The following is a 24,025-nucleotide window of genomic DNA, read 5'->3' as shown; positions in this document are numbered from 1 at the left end:
ATGTCATTACAGGTGAAAGTCACACCTTGAAGTTCAAGTCCAACATTACAACAAGCAACACGATCACGCTGACATGGGAATGTTACCAAGTCTCTGACCGTGGAGATCTCTTAAGCTTCATAGTCTACTACAAGGAGTCGTAAGTGCTCAACAATCTCATATAAAAATAAACCCCTCATCACACATCGGTTTGTACAGGATGCGTCATGACTTTAGATTGCCAAATTCTAATTTGACATTTTACAGATTTGTACCGAAGCCTTTCGTTTGAATCGGTTCTCTTTCAGACCTTCCCAGAATATCACAGAGTTTGATGGCCAGGATGGCTGTGGCTCCAATAGCTGGCACATGGTGGACGTGGACCTTCCACAGGACAAAAACACAGATCCCAAATTTACTCTTCAACATCTCAAGCCCTGGACCCAGTACGCCATTTATGTGAAAGCCACCGCCCTGCAGATGAAGGACGAACACGTCTCCGGGGCGAAGAGCGACATCATTTATATCCGCACGCGACCTTCGTGTAAGTCTGAACAGCAGTCTGAACTGTGTTGTTCAGTGATCATCACAGATACCTCACGCATCATGACTTTGGTTTGTTACAGTGCCGTCCGTGCCCAAAGACGCCCACGCATACGCCAACTCTTCAACCAAGTTGCTAGTGAAGTGGTCACCTCCAGTTTTTCCCAACGGCAATCACATTTACTACCTGGTGCGCTGGCAGCGGCAGCATGAAGACCGGGAGCTCTTCAAGTATAATTACTGCTCCAAAGGTTATTACACAAAAATCCTATGAAATGTACATATTGTTGCTGTTTGAACTTGAGAGACTTGAACGTCTCTTTGATTGTATTTGAATTTTATTAAAGGTCGTTCCACGTTGGTATTTCTTTTCAAACAGGGCTGAAGTTACCGATCCGGAGCCCATCATTAGAGCCCACAGAGGGGAAAGATCACCTAACCCCCCCCAAAATTACCCGGCCTGGGGATAAAATGGAACAGTGCTGTCCTTGCCAGAACACACCCAAAGAGAAGAATAAGGACAAGCATGACCCCTACTTTTTAAAAGCTTTTGAGAACTTCCTCCATAATGTCATCTTTCTTCCAAGGTATGGTTATTTGTGCTTGTTGGTTGTTGAAGGAAAGATACGTGGACCAGGAATGCATGAAATTGCAGGATAGTAGCTCTGTAGGATTGGGGTTGGAGCCCCCTTGACAAATTGCGCTCTAAAACATTTTCAGTTGCTTTTTCAATTATTACAGAACAGAACAGGTACTTTATAGTGTGCTTTGCAAAACCATTCACACCACTTAAAACATAACACAAATTTGATTGTATTGGAATTTTATTTCATAGACCAACAAAATGTGGTGTGTCATTGCAAAATGGACAGAACATCAATTTCAAAGATTTTTACCAAAGAAATTTGAAAGCCGTGGCAGGCGTTTATGTTCGTCTGATACTTGGAAGCAAGTTGAGTCATGTTCGCTGCAATTAGAACTGCTAGTCGTTTTGAGATACGTTTCTATCTCATTTGCACATCTAGATAGTGCCCGTCTAGATGCCCTAGTTTTCTTTGCAAACTATCTCAATTGACACTGTATGGAGAGATTTTGTGAACAGAATTTTTCAAGTTTTGTCACAGATTCTCAGGTGCCTTTATGTTTTGACTTTAACTGGGCCATTCTAACACTCAGACAACACTGTAGCTCTGATTGTATGCTTAGGGCTGCTGTCATGCTGGAAAGTGAACCTCTGCCTCAGTTTCACGATCGAAAAGCAAGAAAACCCTAGAGACGTTACACTGTTAGTTTTCTTTCATGCGTGGTGTTTTGTATGTTTACTAATTAGTGACTTCTGAAGACAATTAGTTGCACTGGATTTCACTAAGGGGTATTGAAATAAAAGGGGTTGTGTGTAAGCAGGCAGGCTGAACAAGCATAATGGAACCGAGTAGATCCAATGAGCTTAACCTCAACACGCTTCAGGGCTTCATGCTGTTTTGGTTTGAAGTGTGACTTTGGAGGTGTTGGGACATGGAGCAGTCCTAACATATTTTGCTTTGTTTGATTTATATAGTTCTACTCTTCTAAGAAGCATAAAATCATTCGCCTTGAGCAGCCAAAGTGTGCACAGGCTCTCCTCTGTAATGGGGCCACCATTATTTTACACCAAATCCGGGAGGATTTTGTTCTCTTCAAAAGTTCAGTGTTTAGACGCCAGGAGGGGGGAAAGAGTATCCTTGAAAAAAGAAACAGAAAGGAGAGGAAATGTTTTCCATTTTGCCCCCACACCCCTCCCACACACACACACAACACACACACGCACGCACACACACACACACACACACACACACACACACACACACACACACACACACACACACACACACACACACACACACACACACACACACACACACACACCTCCTCCTCCCCCACCACCCCACGGCTCCTCTTGCATGCTTGCTTTGTTTAAGACGCTTTTTTTCTTTCTTTTTTTTTTTTTTTTTCTGGAGTGAAACAGCTGCCAGGAAATGTACAGTGAGTCCATCTGGAATTTAAATGAAAGGGGGAAGAGTCCCCACCGGGAAGATATACAGTGAGCAAAGTAGCATTAGCAGACTAATTTACAGGAGGAGAGACGGGCGGGATGAAAAAGAGAAATGCTTTGGCAGTATCTGCTTCAGAGACCTCAAAGACCTGTCATCGGCAGACGGGAGCGTTTAGTTACTGTAATCACCTGCTGTTGTGGGTGGTGATGAATAGATACAGATGAATTGATAGGGATTTCCTGGATGCTGCCACATCTAATTTGCTTTACTCACTGGAGCCTTAATGTTTAATCACTACTTGCCCCGTCTGAACTTTGTTGTTTCAATCTCTTTCTCCCGATAATCAGCCAAGCAGGAGGAGGAGGAGAACAAATAATGCAACTAGCTGCTTCAGTCAGCTAAGGATATTTGCCTTAGCTGACTTTATGTGATTCTTTTATTACCTATTTTACTTTGTGTCTGCTTTTAAAAGTGACTGTCAGTCAGGGTCAGTTAGACTCTTGTCTACGCTTTTATTTGCACTCCAATATCGGTTTATTTATATGTACGGTCTATTGCAAAGTGAAACTCCTGTGCTGGGGTTTGGTTGCTTGGCTGCTGAAGAGACATCAATCAGTAGGAATGTTGACCTGTAAGTGAAGCTGTCCTTCACACCTCTTGTAAGCTCACTTAGTTTAGTTTACTCTTGGTTTTAGTATGACGGATTAAGCATTGCTCAGTGATATAGCAATGCTTAATGAAGTTTGAGATACAGCTTCAAAACTCAACCCTGCTTTATGCATCGTCCCAGCTGTTATCCCGGCGTGTTGGATCTGTTTTGAGCCGGATTTTGGTTTCAAGGCAAATAGGGCTGAAGCAACAACATACAACACTTTTCAAATACTCAATTCTAAAAAAAACTTTGAAAATCTCTATTAGTTTCATTCCACTTACCAATTGTCTGCTATTTTGTGTTGGTCTATCACATAAAATCTCAGTAAAACAACATTGTTTGTTGTTATAACGTAATATATTTGGAAAAGTCCAAGTAGCTGAAATACTTTTCCTCAATGCTTTGTGTAAAATCCCCAAAATAGGCTGTGTGTCAGTTTGATTTGATCTGAGTCTTATGCAAACGTTAAATTATTTTTTTGTGAAGATTTGCAGCTTTTGAGTGTCTCCTCTGGTAAAATTTAATGACTTATTCAGTTTAATAACTTTGATAAACACCGAACTGTGCATGTTTTGCTGCTTCGGGCAAGTTAACTGGGCCTTACTCTTTTTCTTTTCAGACATTTTTGAAAGCTGATAAACATTTGAGGCTAAAATAAGCAGATTCATCAATTGTAAGCCCTTTTGTTTCTGATTTATCACTCTTTGCTCCATTTCAACTGAGATCAGTAAAAGTTTAACTTGTGGACTCAATGTCCCGCTGTCTCTCTTGTACAACCGATGGTGCTGCCTTCACAGCTGTCACCGCCTTCCCGCCCTCAGTGGTGATGATGTGCAGTTCCAGGAGGCTCTGCAGCTTATCATCTGAATTCTGGCACCGAGAGTCAAAAATCTGTAACATTCTGAGCTCTGGGCGTTAGGAATGAAGACTAAAAAAATTCTCTGTCAGGACAGTTTTCTCCGACTGGTTTTATTCTTTATTGTTACATGTCCACAAACGATGTTTTTTTTCCATATTGTTTTTTATGTAATGTGGAAAAAAACATGTTTTTTTTTCTCTGTCTACTTTGCAATGATCCATCTGACCTCATTCTTTAACACAGCACTGCTGAGACTCATTGCAGACCATAGAAACAAATAGTACCAGCACACTTCTGCAAAACTTTATTCGGCTTTAAGAATAAAGCACTGGTAGTTAATAAAACACAATTGCGTAAGTGGAATTATAAGGTTTTTTGTTGTTGTTGCCCAACTTCTTATTTTTTTAACATATGTTTTGTTCCTTTTGTTTTAGACCTCCAGATCGTCGTCGCAGAGACCTTTTTGGTCTTGCTAACCACACTCAGCTTCACGACAGCAGTCAGGGCAATACAACGCTTGGCTCAGGGGATAACAGCACATATGTCATCCCTCCTGTCATTGAGTATCCCGTCCTCGATGACAGAACCTCAGCAGGATCTTTAGAAATCTCTGGCCTGCAGCCTTTCACATTGTACCTTATAGAAATCCACGCCTGCAACGAGGACCTGGGCTACAACTGCAGCATCGGAGCTTTTGTTTTTTCTAGGACTAAACCTGCCGGTAAGGAGAGAACAACCTCGTGAGTTTTGTGAGAAATCTATAGATGGTTATGTTATTGTTTTGTGTGTGTAAATGTGTTTGGCAGCCAAAGCAGATGACATCCCTGGGAAGGTTGTCTATGAAATTTGTGACAAGACCGAGGGGTGTGTGGTGCTGCACTGGTCAAAGCCTGCCATGCCTAACGGACTTATTCTGATGTATGAGATCAAGTACCGTCTGGGGAATGAGGTAATTCTGGCAGGGTATAATTACAGACACTTTACACTTTACTATATGCATGCTGCTTGCCATGTTTAGTGGCACCTTTGATAAGGATGTGGAAAAAGCCTTTAAGCAAAGCTGTTAGTCTCCTATAAAATTTTGCAAGTTGTAGGATACAGAGTGAGTGATCTTTCAACTTTCCTTTTTGCTAAATACTTTCCTAAATCCTCCAGTCCTGGATCCCATTTACTGTTTCTGTTAGGGGGTCACCCGATATTTCAAAGTGTTTAACTTTGTGCACTTTGTGAAGGTTTATTGAGACTTTGGAAGAGAAACAGGCCCATAGCTACACAAATCCTCCACCGTACTTGAAACTTAAACCACTGTTCAAATCAGTCTTCCAGAACCTAAACTCTGATATAAGTAGAACATTTGTTTTGTCTCAGACACTACGCTCTAAAGTGAAAAATGAAGGTCAAAAAATAACATAAAGTGAAAGTGATTCAGAATGCTGAGAGAGTAAACCAGGCAAAGCTGTGTTTTACGAAAAGTAACCACTGTTAAATTCTTTTCTCCCAGCCTGAGAAGCATAAATGTGTGTCGCATCAGCAGTACCACAAATTCAACGGAGTTCGCTTGACGATCCTGAGCTCCGGGAACTACTCTGCTCAAGTGAGGGCCACGTCTCTGGCAGGAAACGGCTCATGGACAGAGAGCATCTTCTTCTACGTGCCTCCGCCTAAACGTAAAGCAACACTACAACATTTTAAGATTATGTGTGCATGTGTCCAGTAGAATTCCCTGCTCTTAGCCTGTCCACAACTTTTAATGTTAAAACTATCTTACCTGTGATCATCAGAAGAATTATTAGACTGTTGCTCATTGGTCTGAATTTTATCATTTTATTTTGAAATCAAGATTTCAGAGTCTTAAGGAAGAGTGTAGAGGCACATAATCCAAGTTGCTTGGTTCAGTGTGAAATTTCCACAGTCAGTGAAGATTTAGGGAGGCAAGCCATCTGCTACGCTGTGCAGCTTACCTGCATTACTGCTGCATTACTGAATCACTGCATCACTGCAGTGTGCAGTGATTCATGCAAAAAGATCAAGGATGAACACAGTTTTAGTTGGACATTTTCATATAAAAAAAAAAAAAAAACATGTTCTTAATTCCTCTGGTACAATATTTTATTGCAATAGCTTTTTGCATGAAATGTCTCACTATGTTTGTAATGAATTACGTTTTGCTTTTTGAATTGAATCTCTGAAATAAGTGTAGAATTTCCTAAGATGCACCAAATTCAGCTGTCGTTTTTCTTCATTCCGTCTCTCAGGAGATGATTTTGCGACTCTCTACTTGGTCATCATCCTGCCCATTATAGCGACTCTCGTAATCGCAAGCCTCACCACCATTCTCTTCATCATCAACAAAAAGAGGCAAGTGCTCCCACTTACTAAGCGGCATTGCTCATGAAGCGTAATGATGAGAGTAATGTTATTTAGAGTTAATAGGTGTATTCATTTAGATCCCCCCTTTGGGGAAGAGCAGACGTCCTATTGAGGACTAAATATTGCATCGCAAACCAAAGCTTGCTTGTCAGCTCACTGAGCCGGGCTTGTGTTTCCAGAAACAACAACAGACTTGGGAATGGAGTCCTTTATGCATCTGTCAACCCAGAGTACATCAGTGCGGCTGAAAGTAAGAATGTCAAACATCTTTCCCCGACTTCTCAGCAGTACTGTTTGGATGTTTGTGCATGTTGGGTTGACCCTGCGTATGATTTTTTTAATTTTTATTTTTTGCTGCAACAGTGTACACTCCGGATGAGTGGGAGGTGGCCAGGGAAAAGATCACCATGCACAAGGAGCTGGGGCAGGGCTCCTTCGGCATGGTGTACGAAGGCACAGCCAAAGGCGTCATCAAGGATGAACCTGAGACACGGGTGGCGATCAAGACGGTGAACGAGTCAGCAAGCATGAGGGAGCGGATAGAGTTTCTGAACGAGGCGTCCGTGATGAAAGAGTTCAACTGTCATCATGTGGTAAGGTGGACTTGTGATAAAACAGCTGAAAAAAACACAGACAGATGGTTAAAAATAACTTCATAATGGATCGGGAAATGGCAGAGTGCTCACCATTATCATTACTTCCTAATTATTCTGCATGTACGCAAACGGAGAGAGGGGCCAGAAGGGCAGGAGGAGCTGGGAGCTTGTCGTTCTCTGCAGCTGTAGCCCGAGGCAAAGAAACTGCCTCCTGGAGATTCTTTACATTCTCGCATCAATGTGATCACGGGCTCATTAGCCGCGTTAAATGGAAGTGGTAAAGATTCCCCTTTTAGAACGCTGCTCCCACGGGTTCATGTTCGTGTTTCACTGATAAAAAGTCAAGCGCTCCGTAATTAAATTCACTTTGAATAATGTAAAAGCTTGTTTTTCCCTTTGTGATCTTCAGAGCTAGTTAAAGATAAATAGTGCGCTTCTTAAGTATGCACTGCAATTCCACTACAATATTATGAATATTTTAGCTTTGTGACATTGTGTTGGTTTCTCTGAATTTGTGCAGCCGACTTATTTTCTGCTGCTGTTGACGTGTAGGTGCGGCTGCTGGGTGTGGTCTCTCAGGGACAACCGACCTTGGTTATCATGGAGCTGATGACCCGCGGAGATCTCAAGAGCCACCTCCGCTCTCTTCGTAACGAAGTAAGCAACGTCTCGCAACACACACACACGCACACGCACACACACACACACACACACACACACACACTCTCACGCATTCACACAAAAACCAGGGGCCAGAAGGTAATCTGTAGTACTACATTGGTTTAGCACTGTTTAATCCATCACCTGAATTGGGAAGAATATAAGAAAATGGCAAGACATGGCTGCCCACCTGACCTGACAGGACAGGCAGGAGAGTATTAGTCAGAGAAGCACACAAGAGGCCAATGTTAACTCTGGAGGAGCTGCAAAAGTCCAGATCTCAGGCTGGAGAATCTGTTGACAGGGCAGCTACTAGATGTGGCATCAACGCTGGCCTTTGTGGAAAATTTGCGAGCAGGATTCCATTTTTGAAAGAAAGCCATAAAAGGTAGTTTTTTTTTTTTAATTTATTTCAATTTGCTGTTTTGTTAAGTTAGTTGTCTGTTTTTAAAGCTTTTTTTATAATCTGAGTTTTTGTGTATTGCAAGCATAAGCATTAAAAACAAGGACAGCACATTTAGAGGGCTCATTTCACCATTCCGATCAGAACCATATTAATATTAAAAGCTTTGTAGACTTTGTGGACATATGTATGAAATTAGTTTTAAGTTTCTGAAAACAGCCTAATTAAATGGATAAAACTAATTTTGTTAAAACCATCGGGCCAGCTTATAAGGTCTCCTCATCTTCTCGTCTTGCTGCGCAACAGAACACCACCTCTCAGGTCTTGCCCCCGCTGAAAAAGATGATCCAGATGACGGGGGAGATTGCAGACGGCATGGCTTACCTGAACGCCAACAAGTTTGTCCACAGAGACCTGGCTGCCAGGAACTGCATGGTAACGGAGGACTTCACGGTGAAGATAGGAGGTGGGTTTCATAAATGTTGGGTGTTCCTCTCCCACGTTGCTCAAGGCCGAACTGATTTCACGTGAATGCCTAAGGCAGTGGAGTCTTAATGCAGACAGACAGAAATAGGGAGGATGTGAGAGGGAAAATTTTTGCTTTCATGAGTTTCCTGTGAAGAGATACTTAGTGGCTCGCCCAACCTGTTTGTTCTTTTTTCCGTCAGATTTTGGCATGACCAGAGATATTTATGAGACGGATTACTATCGGAAAGGAGGAAAGGGCCTGCTGCCAGTTCGCTGGATGTCTCCAGAGTCACTGAAAGATGGCGTCTTCACAACAATGTCTGATGTCTGGTACGGGAACAAACCGCTCACACAAACACGAGGCTGCCTTCCCTCATACATGTATGAACCTGCTTCAATCCGGGGGCTTCAAGCCGCCTGCATATTTTCTCTTTGTGTTGGATAATACTCTAAAACTGTTCACGCTGTGGGGTCACAACTGTATAAACCTAGAGATCACTTCACAGCCAGGATTCTTTACAAGATTTTCACTCAACAGTTTGAACACGAGTTTCCTGCCATGACAGCTTGTATTTCCAAAACATCAAAATCTTTTTTTTTTTTTTTTATGTTTGGGTTTGCTGGCTTGCTCTTTGCAAATTCCTTCCGCTCTACAAAACACTATCTCTCTCTCTCTTTTTTTTTTACTTTGTATTTCTGAGCCTACAGCAATCTCACATTTTCCCTACCTCTGTAGCAGTCTCACTGTTTACTAGCTCCCCTGCAAGTTTTTGTTCCCCAACTCAAAGTGTCCCAAGGATTAGTTTGCAAGAGTGGGTATAAACTGCTCCAGATGTTCACAAATGAGAGCTTGTGTTTACACCACAAACCCACCTTCACATCATGTGTACTACATCCTGCTCCTCTTTGATGTTAAAGTTTAGTGTGGGACAAACCAATTATGGCCTTCATGAGTAGTGTGTTAATCAGGAGAGAAGGAACACTTCCTGAAACATATAGAGTGTCGTAATATGGTTAATTTGAAGGAACTCTTTGAAAATAAGACTTTCAAAGAGTAAATAAACACGAGGTGAATGCAAACATTTTCTTTCATAGAGAATAACATTTATTTATGCAGCATGTACAGCACTTATCACAGAATTAAATAAGTGTTTCACAAAATAAAGCAGAAATACATGATAAAAAAATTACGACATTAAACAAGAAATTAAAACAGAAAAACAGAAAACGGCCACAATTTCATTGAAGTTGAAATAATTTGTTTCTTTCTTGTACAAATTAAGTTGCAGGTAGTTTTCTCCTAATCACTGCTTGATGGTCATCAAACAATTGGTTATAGAAGACAATTTGTAGACATCTGTGGGCTTGGAAGAGAAAAATAGCTAAACATAATCTCTAAAAACACAAGGCGAAACTTGGTGAACCCGACAGAATATCTTTGCTAAAATATTTATTTTTAAAACAATATGAGCCTTAAGACAGAATCCTGTTCTTGTCGGTATTAAAGGACAATAGGCTTAAAAATGCAAACCCGGATGCTTTCTAGGGTCTACACCCTGAGTAACAATTTCTCTTCTTCTTCAACAACAAAAAAAAAATCTTAACCAAACTTGTCAATCACATCAGAAATCAGAAGAACTTAAATTTAGACTTGTAAACAGTCTATATTTAGACTTATTTTGCCGTTTACCCTCATGTTTTCTTGTTGACATATTTTGGACATGCAGGTATGTCAGATCGTCTGCCTGTTCGGTATTATTCTCACAACCAGAAACGGTCTGAAGAGTGAGCTGGAAGGAGGACAGGATTCAAGATGGACACAAGAAAATATCACTTCATTTTGTTTGCATTATGCTTCAAACTGACTGTTTTTGCATTTTGCGCTAAAAAAAAAACATTGCCCATTCATTCTTTGGAGGTGTTATGGAGACATTGACATTCTGTTCATTCTTTGCTCCAAATAAATATCAAGTCTATGCCTGTCTTATTTAAGATCTCTGTTCTACTTATTTGATTTGGCAAGAATAAATCTATTTCATAAAGGAGTAGTTCTGATATTTTTTAAATAAGGGATTATATTAGAGGTTCTAAGTAGTCAATATCTTACAGAGATTAGTTTGCAGTTCATCCCAGTACATCTGCAGTGTATTTTTGCTATCATAAAACAACAAAACAAAAACTCCCGCTAGTTTAATGAGTGTTTATTTGACTTTAAATGAGAATGTGGAGAATTTCAATGTTTTTTAAAGAGATATTAATTGTAGAAGAATTTTAAAGTTTTCTATTTAAACCCCAGAAACAAAAACCTTTCGTTTCATGTTTGTTTTTTGATGCAACTCCGCAGGTCATTTGGTGTTGTGCTGTGGGAGATCGCCACCTTGGCTGAGCAGCCTTACCAGGGCATGTCCAACGAACAAGTGCTGCGCTTTGTCATGGAAGGGGGACTCCTGGACAAACCCGACAACTGCCCGGACATGCTGTAAGTCTTGTGATCGAAAGAATGAACTGCTCTCTGTGCCTCTTCTGTCCCGTCAATATTTTACCACGCGTCTATTTTAGGTTGAGGTTTTAAGAGTAAGAGATACCGCGTGCATACACTGCTGTGAGGGCTGACATTAACGTCAGCGGTTAAAAGCAGCCGGTTGACGGCATGACTTAGACGGTCAGCTGGCAGCCGGGAGCCTCCTCACTCGTCGATATCGGCCCATAGAAGGAATGCCACAACCGGCGTGTGAAAGATGCCGGTCATTCCGACTGTGGGAATTGTTATCGAGAGGGACAGGCAACAGGAATAAGCGCATCAGAAGCCATTAACATAGTTGTGATTTATTTGTGAAAACATTCTTGATTTTTGAGAGGCAGAAATAGAAGACAGATGACTTATCAGTGTGTAGAGCTGCATACACTGTCTGTGTTTCTTTGACCTCAATAAGAAGGCATTCTGCGCTCTCCCCTGCCGCTCCACATGGCTGACCTCACCTTAGAAAGAGAGCAAGCAGAACAAAAAATAGGGCTGAGTGTTGTGCAGGCACAAACCTCCGGTTTCTATGGCAGCCCCAACAGTTTTGTCCTGATTACAGGAGTGTGTGGATTGTGTTACAGAGGTGGTGCTGGAGTAAGGGCTTAGCTTTTTTTTTCTTTTTTTGACTTTGAGCGGCATGCAGAGGAGTCAGGCCGCTGCTCATGGCCGCCTGTGCTTTGGCGTTTTAAAGGAGACTTGAGGAAGACTACTGAAGCCACATTGAGACAAAGAGCGATGAATAGAGGGAATAACACAAAGTGGAAGTAGGGAGGAGAACATGCAGTAAGATGAGTCATATTTGGATGTTTCTCAACATCTCCATGCAAAGTATTCCTCAGGTAGCTGTGAGTCACACAACTTGCCTACGGACTAAAGTTGTTTCTTTCAAGCAGGGTTACGAACAAAAGGGACTACTTTGTGCCAGTCACTTTTATTGACAACTCTGTTAAAGACGTATTACAAAACGTACAATGAGCCAGTTTTTATTGTTGCAGTACAATTATTACGGATCATTTATCCGTCCATTTATTACACCTGCTTGCGGGGTTATGGGGCTCTAATAATAGGTTTAAAATGAGTGTAAATTGAGGAATTCTTTACATTTGTGTTTCTTATGAAGTCTAAAAGTTTCAGTAAACATTAAATTTGTCAATCCATAGCTTTCTATGTATAAATACGATGTGATAGAGTGACTGATTTTTCTTAGCAACTGGCCACCAGATTGGAAGAGGGCCCATATTTATATTAGCTAAGAACAAAGGAGGAAAAAAAAAAAAAAAATCAGTGATGTACAGAATGGGCTCACCAAGTGCAATACCTCGACAGTATTTTCATGCGACACTCGGCATCTTATTGGTCACAACAGTTTAAAATCTGCATCACTGACACTGTGTTATTTGACCAGTGCCTGAAATTAGACACCGGCTGAGATGAGCACTGATAAACCCTGGTGAGGAATTTCAGGATGGTAATGGACACCAGTCTAGTGCTAAACAAAACATTGACAGAAGGAATAAACAGCAAAGTATAAGGTAGCATAGCTGAGGCTATATTTACATGGCATACACAATTGAAACAACTCTGGTTTTGACAGGTTAGAAATGAGTTTCCACTAATAGCACGAATGACAAGATGCTGACAAGAAGTCAGCTTTTTAAACCCCTTTTTATAAATTAGCATCAACAAGTGTGCTGGACACCAGATGTTGGGCGAAGCAGAAGGCAGGTTACTGTGGTGTGTCAGCACAGCCAAAAGTATTAGATTTCTTTTCATTAGAAATCTCCTCTGCGTGGGTTTGGACATCATATGTCAACTTTGAGATGCTTCCTGCAATTCTGGCAAAAACAAACAAAAAAAAAAAAAAGTCAGCCACCCCCTCTGCTGCTCCAGAATAAGAAGTTAGACCTGGGCTTAGGCAAGCTCTACCTCAAATTTCTCTGGGAGGAGAACAGCTGGCACCTAGCTGCAGGACTGATTCTGAACGCCAAGAAGACCTCAAGGAGAGAAGACAAACAAGACTGAGGGGGAACAGCGGTAACGGAGCCTGAGATGGCTGAGGTGTTTATGTCAGTGAGCCTTAGAGAGTATTCTTAGCTTGTTTGTGTATAATTGAAGTTGCGGCATGTGGTGCAGAACCACACAAAACTGTAATAATTCTCTCTTTTTATGGTGTTGTTTTGACATTCCCAAAGCTTGGTTGCTGGCCTGGCACAGTAACCTGAAGGAAGACTTACTGCTCCACTGAGTGGATTTTACATAACGGATCTAACTGCACGCATTGTGCTGTGGTAGAAAAACATCAAAATGGCAAATCTTTGAAGCGGCCATAAAGTTAACTTCTAAATTTACAAGCAGTGTCAATACGCCTCTGCACCAAAGATTAGTCTTTGTTAGAAAACTAGACATTATGGGAGAGGAGACATAGTCATTAACATATCTGAAGCATTTGAGTGAATTAAAAAAGGGCAGATTTATAACAGATGGGAGATGCTTTTTGTATTCACACCTGTAGAAGATGGAAAGACAGCAGCTAAGCCTATTTATGTAAATCTATAACTTGTTACTATAATTTATAACTTTAATATTTTGCTTGTACACAACTTGAAAGTCAAAACACATCAGCAAACTGAGCTTAAATGTCAAAAGAGCACAAAATCTCAGAAATGTCAGTCTCTCCTGCCACCTGCTGGTGAGAAACAGGCTTACAATGATTAAACGCTGCATCTAGGGATGCCTCCAAATTGCTTAAACCATTGCAGTACAAGTAGTTCTCTATATAAAAAAATTCTATGCATCAACTTACTCAGTCTCGTTATTCAGTTTTTTGCATAAAATTTTGGATTCTGACACTGGAGTGTAATTTAGGAATCTTATTTTATAGTGCAGCATTAATAACCTTGCTTTTTGTAAAGTTCTTTAAATCTGTTTTCACTTTTCTGTTCTCTTTGTACACATGTAGTGCATTTTAATTTGGCCTAAATCTCCATAAAGCTGCACTCGTTCACATTTCTTCCTGCTTTGATTGTCAGAGGGCAAAATGAATCTTAACTTTGATTGAAAATTTACTTCTCAGGGGCACATTACTTATTTCAGCCACTTTTAAAGCACAAGGTGGATGTTAAACCCTGACAATACATTAATTTTGGCTGTGCTTAACAGCGCTTTGAAAACATTACAGACTCCTTTTCTTGTTGTTTTTGTGTCACAGTTGTCTATTGGTCTTTGAATATCAGTCAAGAGAATCCAAGTAAACAAGTAATAAATGCAGTTTTTTTACTGGGATGAAAAAAGCTATTCAAACCAGCGTGGTACAATATAAAAAAATAATTGCACCCCTGAACCAAATAACTTGGCAGAAAGAGCTGAGAGAAGAGTTCTTGGTTCCATCAATTACAGCAAGTTGTTAAAGTGCTGCAGCAGAAAAGTCATCTATCCACTTTTGAAATAATTTTGATTGGCCAAACAGAATATTATAATCTATCAGTTTTCAAAAATCCAAAGTGGTGTTATCAGGGCCAAAATAAAACATACGGCTCAGATTTTTTTTTTTTTCTTTAAAAAAGTTCAAAATTTAAAGAGCAAATTCTTTTTAATCGCCATGGCATTCATACGCTGTGCTCCCCTCAGGTTTGAGCTGATGAGGATGTGCTGGCAGTACAACCCCAAGATGCGTCCGTCCTTCCTGGAGATCATCAGCAGCATCAAAGGGGATCTGGATCCCCACTTCCAGGAGGTGAGCTTCTTCTACAGTGAGGAGAACAAGCCGCCGGACATGGAGGAGCTCGACATGGAGGTGGAGAACATGGAGAACATTCCACTGGACCCTGTGTCTACCAGGCAACCATCAGCTGCTTGCGTTCCCCCGACTGGGTGCATGGGAAGCAGGTCACCTCCTTCCTCGCAGCAGTTGTCCCCCTTGCAAGGCCCGAGTACTCCCTTACTAGGATCTGTGTCCCATTCGCCACCCGGGCCTCTGTCCTCGGCCATGACGTCTTCGGGACAGGGCTCGGACAAGCACTCAGGACATGCTTTGGCCAACGGGCCTGTGGTGGTCCTGCGGCCCAACTTTGACGAGTTGGAGCCGTACGCACACATGAACGGAGGCAGAAAGAACGAGCGGGCGTTACCGCTGCCCCAGTCGTCGGCCTGCTGATATCAGTCCAGCATCTCCTCTTCCTCTCGCACAGGGTAACTAAAACCTCTCAGTCTCTTCAGGAGAGTTGGGGCGAGGTAAGAAAATTACTTTGTTTCTACTGTGTTGCCAGTCTCTCCACTCCATTTAAGGCGTGCAACGACCAGAGAACACAAACTCTGAAAACGGTAAGACAGCACAGAAACCTGCTGAGGCACGTGGAGTTTAGTGGCTCAGACACATTGGGGGGCTCCTTCCTGTGCGGCCTACATTGTTACATACAAGCCCTTCGAGGAGGAAAACAACATAAGGATGTATATTGGCACACAGACTTCTACATGAACTCAAGAAAAATAAATCTTTTTAGCATATCTGCCAGCAAAACCAACAGAAGAGCACTTTTGTCCTGAGGATTTCGGAGAGGATGTGATGAATATATTGAGCGTCTATTTATAGAATCCCATCATTCTCTCTACATTACGGTAAAGCTCCTCCTTTTTGTGAGCCAGCCGGGTTCATGTTGTGTGGCCACATCTCCTTTAAAAATAAGACTCTTAAATATTATTATTTTCTACGTGATCCCGTCAGGTGTGGGTTAAATTGGTAGGCCTGTTTTGTATCTGCCAAACTTTTGCCAAATCAAACTTTTCCTTCAGTCTCCTAAGGGTGTCCTCTTTTTTGTTCAAGACTGTGATTCGGAGTTAATGATAAATCAAATCCTCCTGTGCAATAAAGAAAAAAATAAATGACTTGCCATATAACTTAGAATGTTTTTACTAAATTTAAATGCAAGGGTTACCAGATTACGCTGGGTCAAATAACACATCATAAGCAGAAGCCAGCCCAAACACAATACCAGCTACAAGACTCTACTTAAAAACGTGACTGTCAAGTCATGAGCAGCCACAACATTGTGATTGGAGAATGCACTTTGAATTTGATCGCACTATGTTGTGCTATTTATGTTGAGAGCGATAAAAGTTGATAATAAATAAATCATTTTGGCTGCATACAGTCAGATCCTCAAAAGCACACATTGATACTAAAACTACAGTACAGTATTCATTCCAATCAATCCTATTTTTAAAAATAACAACCGCAATGTATGCATTGAAAAACAGTTCATTAAGCAAACAATAAAACTGATCTGTAGTTCTGAGCAACTGCTTCATAAAAAATATTTTATCCTTCCATATTAATTAAACAAAAAGTAGATCAAGGTTTTAAAAATCCATATTTGAAGCATAAAACATAAGACACGGGGCTGGGTGATGCAATGTAAAAATATTTCGATATATTTAGGATTCATAGCATTACATAGCGAGACATGTAAAGTCATTCCTTAATCACTCTAATTACATTCAACCTCTGACTTCAGTGACAAACCACAACTCAGATTTATCAGGATAATAAAAGCTGCAGCTGTCCTCTCACTTAATCCAGCATTAGAAATTACTTTTAACGAGTCTGGCTCCAAAGGTTAAGATGCTATTTGGGTCTCATTTTGAAAAGATTATACTTGACTGGGAACTATTTTTGCAGCAAACATGATAACTGATATTACAGGGAAAATACAAATCCCTGTTACCACTGAGAGCTGACAAGATTGCAAAATTTTTAACTACTAAACAAAATATCTGAACAAACTACTGTATGCACAGCATGAGAGAGCAAACATCAGCAATTTAAATACATGGGAAATAAATGGAAAATATGGGAAAATTAATTACAAGTTACTCTGTAGGGTTTAAAATTAACAATACAGTACAATCTGTCTAAAAACTGATTATGCAATCAATGTTTAGCATTATATTTACACCTGAGACAGGCTAAGAGACGGCAGAATATAAAAAGGCTGTTTCATAAAGGCATCAAGTTCCTAACACTTTATCGTTAGTACTGGTATTGAGAAAGGTCACGTAAAGCTACTCTCTGTTTGCTGGCTGCCTACTGTTGTAAGTGTTTTAGCTTTGTAGACACTCCCATCAAGACATGGTACCTTGACGGATCTTTGTGCTGCAGCCCTCCACTAATCTTTCCACTTTTGCAAGATCATTAGCCAGAATGTAGCTTTTAACAAAACATGAGCAGCTTTTGTGCCAATGAGCTGATGGCTCTCTCGTCCAGGATGATAAAATGTCAGAGTTGTTTCAAGTGTATCACTTTTCTAAAAGTCCGTGATGCAGGACTGTTTTCATTTGCAAACCAATTTATTTGTTAATTTAGCATCTGTCATGGAAAACTAAATTATTGGGCTATTGTTTTTACCTCTGTCTGGATGCTAAAGAGTTTTTTTTTTTTTTTTTTTTTTTATGGCCGGGGGTGATCTGAGTAAGGGATTTGATCTGCATTAGGGGAAAAACATATTTATCATCCAGTCCCAAGTCGAATGACCAGAAACCACTTAAGCCTAATCAATTAAACATTTGGTTCAAAAACCAATCACAGATGAGCCCCAAAATTATTATGGCCGAAACTCAGTAATAAGACAGAATTGCCCAGTTTGGCTGAATTTTAAGAAATTAATATAAACAGCACTTGTGGTTTCTCACAGAATGAACCAAAAAATCTAACATATCAGCATGGTACAGATGCACTCAAATCATGTTATAAAACATTTAAAAATATGATTATAATTTATTAAAGACATTCAACTACCAATAGTACCTACAGTTCTTGAGTTTAGATTTTTTTTTAAAAATGAAGTTCTTGTAGCATTTTGATTAGTGTATAATATAAAATAGATTTTTTTTATTTTCTTTGGGCTTAATAATATCCATAACAATTAAAAATTTGTTCCACCTCAGGAAAATCCCTTTTCACATATGTTTGATCCAAAAAACAGCAACTCTGAATTGCTATCTCAGTCTATTCTTTGGTTTGAAATATGTTTCAGTGCAAATCATTGGTCCTCTAGAGCTGACCGCCCAGCTTGTCGCCCTGCTTTACTTTCTCAAAGTTTTGAGATGAACACTGTTCAGATCCGGTGGTATCAAAACCACAGCAACAAACTGGAGGCATCAATCGAGAGGCTGTTGGATCAGATTTAGTAGCGTAGAGGCAAATGTTCAAGTCTCTAAAAAGGGTCATTATTGGTCTTTCTTGCATTTCAAACACACAGGAAAGGTCTTACAGTTGCATTTTAGACTGCAGGATCATTTTTATACACATCATTGGGTTTTGTCACTTTTAAAAAAATTAAAATAAAATAAAACTTTTTTTATACTTTTAAAAATGTTTGCCTCTATGTCTGTACAGAACAAAGCTGCTATTTTATTCTTTTTCTCTTTTTGGATGTTATATATATAAATATATCTATATATAGAGAAATCCTTCAGGTTTGCTATTTTGTGATCTCCACAGCAGTCCCTTTTTATATCTTTAAGCTCTGTTTAAAACAAAAAAAATAAAAAATAAAACAGAAAGTTACCCCTCAAGATTTTGAGTAACACTAAATTTCATTCATTGCCTTTTTTTTTAATGACTATGTCTCTTGTTGTTTTGTCAATTATATATTATTATTAGAGATGAACATGTTAGCTCGATGTGTGAGCTTGTACTTCTGCACCCTTTGTTTTTTTTCTATTATTATTGTTTAGCACTGTGCCTAGTGTTGCCTCCTAGGTACGATTTAATCTCAGGTTAAAGTAAAGGCTTTGCTTTCCCCACACATTCTCCTCTCCTTTACTTGCCTCACCTTTTGCTCCCTCCTAAGTCACCCCGCTCATGTTTTCTAAAGCGAAACAGTTTCCTCTTCCCTTCCCTTTGCTGGCCTCTAACAGCAAACCTCCCCTCCCTGTGCCTCCTTTCAAAGTCAGGATTAGCTCCGACATACAAGACGGCACTTCAGACCAGATCTGGTTTGGTAAACCCATCCATCTCATGCCTAATCTTCAGTGAATAGGGCTAACTGGGTTCTCTTGTTTGCCTTAAATATGTCAACCACATATTCTAAGCATTTAACGTTTGCAATTTTCATTTTATCCTCTCAAGCACAAAATGACATCGCTCCTGCTAGTATCAAAATTTCAAGATGAGGTTTCAAAAAGCCGCATCTGAAAGCCAAATAAAGGATGGGTTAAAGTCCAGGGAAGGGAACAAGTTTCAATGTCACGATTGAAAATAAAAGGTCTTAAAATGGCTGAATAGTAAAAAAAAAGTGTGTTGAAGGATTTCTAACGTTGCCTGGTGATTTTCTTTTTTTTTCTCTCCTCTTAAACTTATTTTCCTTGTAGGAGTGTTTATTTATTTATTGTTGTATTTTCCTTTTGAATACCAGTAAAAATCACTGTAAAAATGCCCCATAAATAAGTACAAACTTGGTTTAATATTTTTATTATTTTATGTATGCATTGTCCTTGATGTCATGGCGAGGGTACTTGTTGTTTTTTTTTTGTTTGTTTGTTGTTTTTTTTTTTCATTCAGGCATATATCTACCTCACTCTTTTTAAATATGTGTATAAGCAAAAACAAATACATCTCACTCTTAAATTTTAGGAGAAATCTCACCTGGTTAAATTTTTAAAAAGTGATCTAGATAAAACCTCATACAAAGCAGACTGGGACAGAAGGTGGAATGAGTTCGGCTCGTGAGTGCCCACATGACTGGTTTTACGAAAAAAGCAGGTTTCTATCTCGAATTTAGAATAAAGACACCACAGAGCTGACAAAACGTCATTGTTTTTCAGCTGGATCATAAACAACCAGTGTGGATCAGTATGTGATGAAACAGAGCCAAACATTCCATCTCCACTGAGTTCCGACCTATTGTCACAACCTTCAAATCCTCAAACCACAACCATCAGAATCTCATCGAAAATGTATTTATGAAGAAACCTTAAAAAGATGACACAGGAAATATTAAGAAAGGGAAATGCATTATTTACCTCCAAGAATGAAATAAATAAAAAACACACTACATATATATAAATATATATGCGGTTCTACTTGCAGGTGAAATGCCATTTTAAAACCTTTACTTTATCCCAAAACCGACAGCATTTAATTTTTGCCTGAAGTATCGATAAGTGTTGTGAATGTAACAAGGACAGATATGTAGTTTTCACACAAAGCATCTAAGAAAAAGGAAAATCTCACCTTGTACCCGTTTCTACCTTCTGTAACCATTTAAAAAAAAAAACACTTTTCAATTATATGTGGCAGAGAGCTAAAAAGCCACTATTTAGTTTTATCGTTTCTGTAAACTCCATGTGGTTCTTTGTCATGTATCGATTAGAAATGTTGCGTCCATGTGATTTTCTTAGTTTTGATCTTTCAGACATTACAGTGGATATAAAACGTTTACACACCGCTGGTAAAATGCCAGATTTCTGACAAGTTCACGAGTTGGACCAAGATAAACCATTTCAGAGTTTTGACCCTCTCTAATGTGACCCACTCAAAACACTGTTGTAACGTAAATGTGTCCCCATTAAACTATGTTGTATTGGACCATTCGATCTTAGCTTCAAGGCATGACGCTACCACCGTTTTGCATCACTGTGTGTATAAGTTTTTTTTTTGTTGGTTTTTTTTTTTTTATGTTTTTACTAAGGTGCCTTGTTTGTTCTAAACACCTTTGGAAATAGATAGCGCCCCCCCCCCCAAAAAAAAAAAAAAAAATTAAACACTGGTTTTGTTGAGCTGCAACACATTTTCATGTCATGGGTTTGGGAAATGTCAAATGTGTTTTTGCTAAATCGGATTGGATTCCAGTTTGTCTCTCTACTCCATAGCCTAGACACGTAAAGAACACAGGAGACCGTCATCTCACATGCTACACAGTCAGTACTTGCCAGACTTCCTGACCAGTTTTCTTCTCGTCTTTCCGCTAACTTCGCATGTTGTCCAGTTTCTGGTAATGTCATTGTTACGCCCCAATTTCTCAACCTGATGTTGACTCTTTGAACTGTGCTGCGTGGAATATCTAAAGCCCTGGAAACTCTTTTGTGCTCTTCTCTCAAAGATTTTTGGTTTGTTTTTCCAAGTTTGTGGTACATTAAAGGAGGAAAACGTTCTGACATGGTTTATCATGATTTCACTTTGTACATATAAGCAGGCATCTTAACAGGGGTTGTGTTTCCACTGTATCTATACACACACCACTTTTAGTGCTGCCAGTTTAGTCACCACAGTGGATCTTACAGCATCACCAAAAATGTTATCTGTACAAGGAAGCGAAGCAGCTCCAACACCTCAAAACCTCTTTCAAAGCCTCAGCTGCACGTTTTACTCATGGCCATTGGCATATTGATGGACTTGGAGGAAAGTTTTTTTTTTTTCTTTTCCTTTTTTTTCAAATTAGAAGTTACCCACAAGCTAACTTTTAATGTAAAAGTTTGGTGCTCAGTCCTCTTAATCATGCAACTGAACAATCTTCATGTTTTTTAAAGAGCCAAGTTGCTGCTGAATTTCTTTACAGAAACCACCACTGACAAGCAAAAAAAGTTCAAGACGTTAACATATCTGTGTGTTTATGTTTGTCCAGAAATCGTTAAATATTTTTTTTTGTTTTTCAGTTCTTAGCAGTCACTGACCTGCTAAGGGATGAGCTACCAGTTACTATTAGATCCCAAACCTGTCAAATGTGCAGCATTTCCAACATGGACAGAGCCAGGACAGGGATGTTGCATAAATTACGGGTAGTTCAGGTAACAAGTGAACAGCGTAGTTAGAAAAAGATAATTTAAAGTTTCACAAGTCGCTCTTTAATTTACTGTAGACTGTAAGCATAATCATACTCACATTCTTTCAATATTTTCATTAAAAAAAATGTCAGGTTTATGGAGAAGGCATCACAGCAGTCTCCTGCAATAATTAGGTTTGAGGTGTATCGATTCACTCATGTCTGTTTTTGTTTTATTTCATCTGCATTCCTAAAACCTTCGGAGGGGCCTTGGTCTTCTACTGCTACTACACTTATTAAATTCTGTGTGTTCATAACTTGACAGGGGAAGAATAATCAAACTGTTTTCTCTAGTCTCTGTCTTCTTTTCAAGCTCTGTATCTGAGGCCTCAAAGTTGTTTTTCACACTTATAGCTGAGATGGTGTATTTTTGACAAGCCGTCTCAAAAATGTGTATAAGAGAATTTCTTGTATTTTACTTTTTTCTGAAATTTTGAATAAATAAGTAAATGAGAACTATGCTTGTTTGTTTAATTTCTCTACGTACAGGACAATCTTGGAAGAAAACCTAAAGGTGGCTGTAAAATACTTGAGACTGAGCTAAAAAGATACGAGTTTAGATCAAAGCATATTCATGTATAGTGAGAAGTCTCCCTTAAATGGCCCTGAGCTTAATTAAATCAATACTGTGGCGAAATTTCAGTAATAAAGTTCGCAGATTTTTTTTTTTTTTTGTTAACCTTTCATTTCAAACCTCAGTGAATTACCCCACAGTATAGTTGTAACGTGACAATAGTGAAAAAGTTCAAGGCATGCTGAGTGAAAACCTACCTATGTTTCCGAATGACATTTGACTTCTTCCAGCTGATCAAGCATCATGACAATTATTTCCTGCAGAAGAGGTACCAGTCTGCCAGCCGAGGATAAGCTGCCAGATGAGGGTATATGGATGAAAGCTGCTCTCCTCTCACCATGATACAGTGAGCAGTAATAAGCAAAATCACACAAGTATCTGTAAAGAAGAAAGCACGACCTTATACTTGCATCTGTTAATGCAGATCAGAAGAAGGGCTGGCTGCCTACCTGCCAGCATCTCTAGAATGAACCACATCCATCCCTGCTTGCTTAAAGTGCTTGGAGATGGCCCTCATATTAACAACAGAGTCCAGTTTCTCTGGGCCGCCTTCGATGCAGCGGTGATCTGTGGGACAGAAGCTGCAAACGTCTCGGGTGCTGTACCCGCTGTTCCTACCGGTTTGCTCCAAAATGACAAGACTGGAACCTCTGGCTATGCCCAGGTGAACAGCAAACTGGGAACACAAGCATGCAAACAAGATTCACCTTTTTGTGTTTCAAAAATGTGCATTCTCTATAGATTCTGTAGCAAAAATTACACACAGTTATATCATGTCTTATTTCATAGGCATACTGTGGTTACCCTAAGGAGCAAAATAAGGCAAATAATGCCAACAACTAATCTATTCCTTTATCCTTTTATATTAACAAAAAAAAAAAAAAAAAAAAAAACACCAAGCGTAGTACAGACCTTTAACTACCATTTTGAATGCTTTGCATGATTTCTATTAGGTTTTTTAGGTGTGTTAAACCCAATTTTTTATTTCTACCTTCGGTCTAAGGGTCTGCCAAAGCTCAGCAATAATCCTCTGGGTTGAACTGTAGCTAACTGGCAGCTCCTTGATGTAAACATCGATGCGCTGTCCCATCCCGGCCAACTTTAATCCCTGTGGTAAACGAAACGCACAGCTAAAATTAACCAGAGCGGTAAACAGGACTGTGTTTTCCAAACATTGGACCTCACCTGGGCTGTTATCCAGCTGGGGTTCACCAAGAACTGTCTGAACGGTCCAAACCCTTCAAAGTGTATTCAACACGTGTTTTTAAAAAGTATGAAGAGTGTACATATCATTGAGCAAATTCTTATTTTACCTGTAACAACAACAATTTCTCTTTCGCTCATAGCGTATCCAAGCTAATAGAGGGTAGCAAATCGAGTAAACAGAGGGAAAAACGTTTGTGCCTTTTGTAATTTACGATGCGTCCGCCAGGAGGAGCCGTTCCATAAAATAACTGAAGCTATTAGAAGTGGTGCGTTCATGTGCTCCAGGTAAACTAATGACAAAAGGAGCCTGGGGAGACTACAAATAGACCGAAATGCAAAGTGAT

At 39.7% G+C, this 24,025-nt stretch overlaps 2 protein-coding genes across 2 annotated transcripts in view; one reads left to right on the top strand and one right to left on the bottom strand.

The window, feature by feature from the left end:
• The window catches only part of igf1ra (insulin-like growth factor 1a receptor), a 90,206-nt gene extending 67,849 nt beyond the window's left edge, over nucleotides 1-22,357 (top strand). Inside the window, exons 7-21 of the mRNA XM_014983269.2 lie at nucleotides 13-139; nucleotides 288-523; nucleotides 606-773; nucleotides 902-1,109; nucleotides 4,501-4,787; nucleotides 4,873-5,015; nucleotides 5,568-5,733; nucleotides 6,322-6,424; nucleotides 6,616-6,686; nucleotides 6,800-7,029; nucleotides 7,585-7,689; nucleotides 8,402-8,561; nucleotides 8,764-8,893; nucleotides 10,908-11,042; nucleotides 14,712-22,357. Coding sequence (XP_014838755.2) covers nucleotides 13-139; nucleotides 288-523; nucleotides 606-773; nucleotides 902-1,109; nucleotides 4,501-4,787; nucleotides 4,873-5,015; nucleotides 5,568-5,733; nucleotides 6,322-6,424; nucleotides 6,616-6,686; nucleotides 6,800-7,029; nucleotides 7,585-7,689; nucleotides 8,402-8,561; nucleotides 8,764-8,893; nucleotides 10,908-11,042; nucleotides 14,712-15,237 — 2,795 coding nt within the window. The 3' untranslated portion in view covers nucleotides 15,238-22,357. The remainder of the gene's footprint in view (nucleotides 1-12; nucleotides 140-287; nucleotides 524-605; nucleotides 774-901; nucleotides 1,110-4,500; nucleotides 4,788-4,872; nucleotides 5,016-5,567; nucleotides 5,734-6,321; nucleotides 6,425-6,615; nucleotides 6,687-6,799; nucleotides 7,030-7,584; nucleotides 7,690-8,401; nucleotides 8,562-8,763; nucleotides 8,894-10,907; nucleotides 11,043-14,711) is intronic.
• Nucleotides 12,884-23,633, bottom strand: pgpep1l (pyroglutamyl-peptidase I like). The gene is made up of 4 exons (XM_088006283.1): nucleotides 23,467-23,633; nucleotides 22,925-23,151; nucleotides 22,673-22,853; nucleotides 12,884-13,078 (listed from the first exon to the last, which is right to left on the bottom strand). The coding sequence occupies exons 1-3, from the start codon at nucleotides 23,563-23,565 to the stop codon at nucleotides 22,673-22,675; spliced, it is 507 nt and encodes a 168-aa protein (XP_087862409.1). The 5' UTR covers nucleotides 23,566-23,633; the 3' UTR covers nucleotides 12,884-13,078.
• Between the last annotated feature and the right edge of the window lie 392 nt (nucleotides 23,634-24,025).

Source organism: Poecilia mexicana, unplaced genomic scaffold, assembly GCF_051168715.1.
Source record: "Poecilia mexicana isolate PSO_F unplaced genomic scaffold, ASM5116871v1 scaffold_6, whole genome shotgun sequence".
Lineage (NCBI taxonomy): Eukaryota > Metazoa > Chordata > Actinopteri > Cyprinodontiformes > Poeciliidae > Poecilia > Poecilia mexicana.
Note: the sequence above shows the minus strand (reverse complement) of the source record. Positions and strands in the feature narration are given on the sequence as shown.

Excerpts from the sequence above, each read along its gene's own strand:
- pgpep1l (XM_088006283.1), bottom strand. The coding sequence starts at position 23,565 with ATGGGACAGCGCATCGATGTTTACATCAAGGAGCTGCCAGTTAGCTAC. Across the intron at positions 23,152-23,466 it reads GGCAGACCCTTAGACCGAAG|TTTGCTGTTCACCTGGGCAT; the intron begins GTAGAAATAAAA and ends TTGTGTTCCCAG. Across the intron at positions 22,854-22,924 it reads CATTCTAGAGATGCTGGCAG|ATACTTGTGTGATTTTGCTT; the intron begins GTAGGCAGCCAG and ends TCTTCTTTACAG.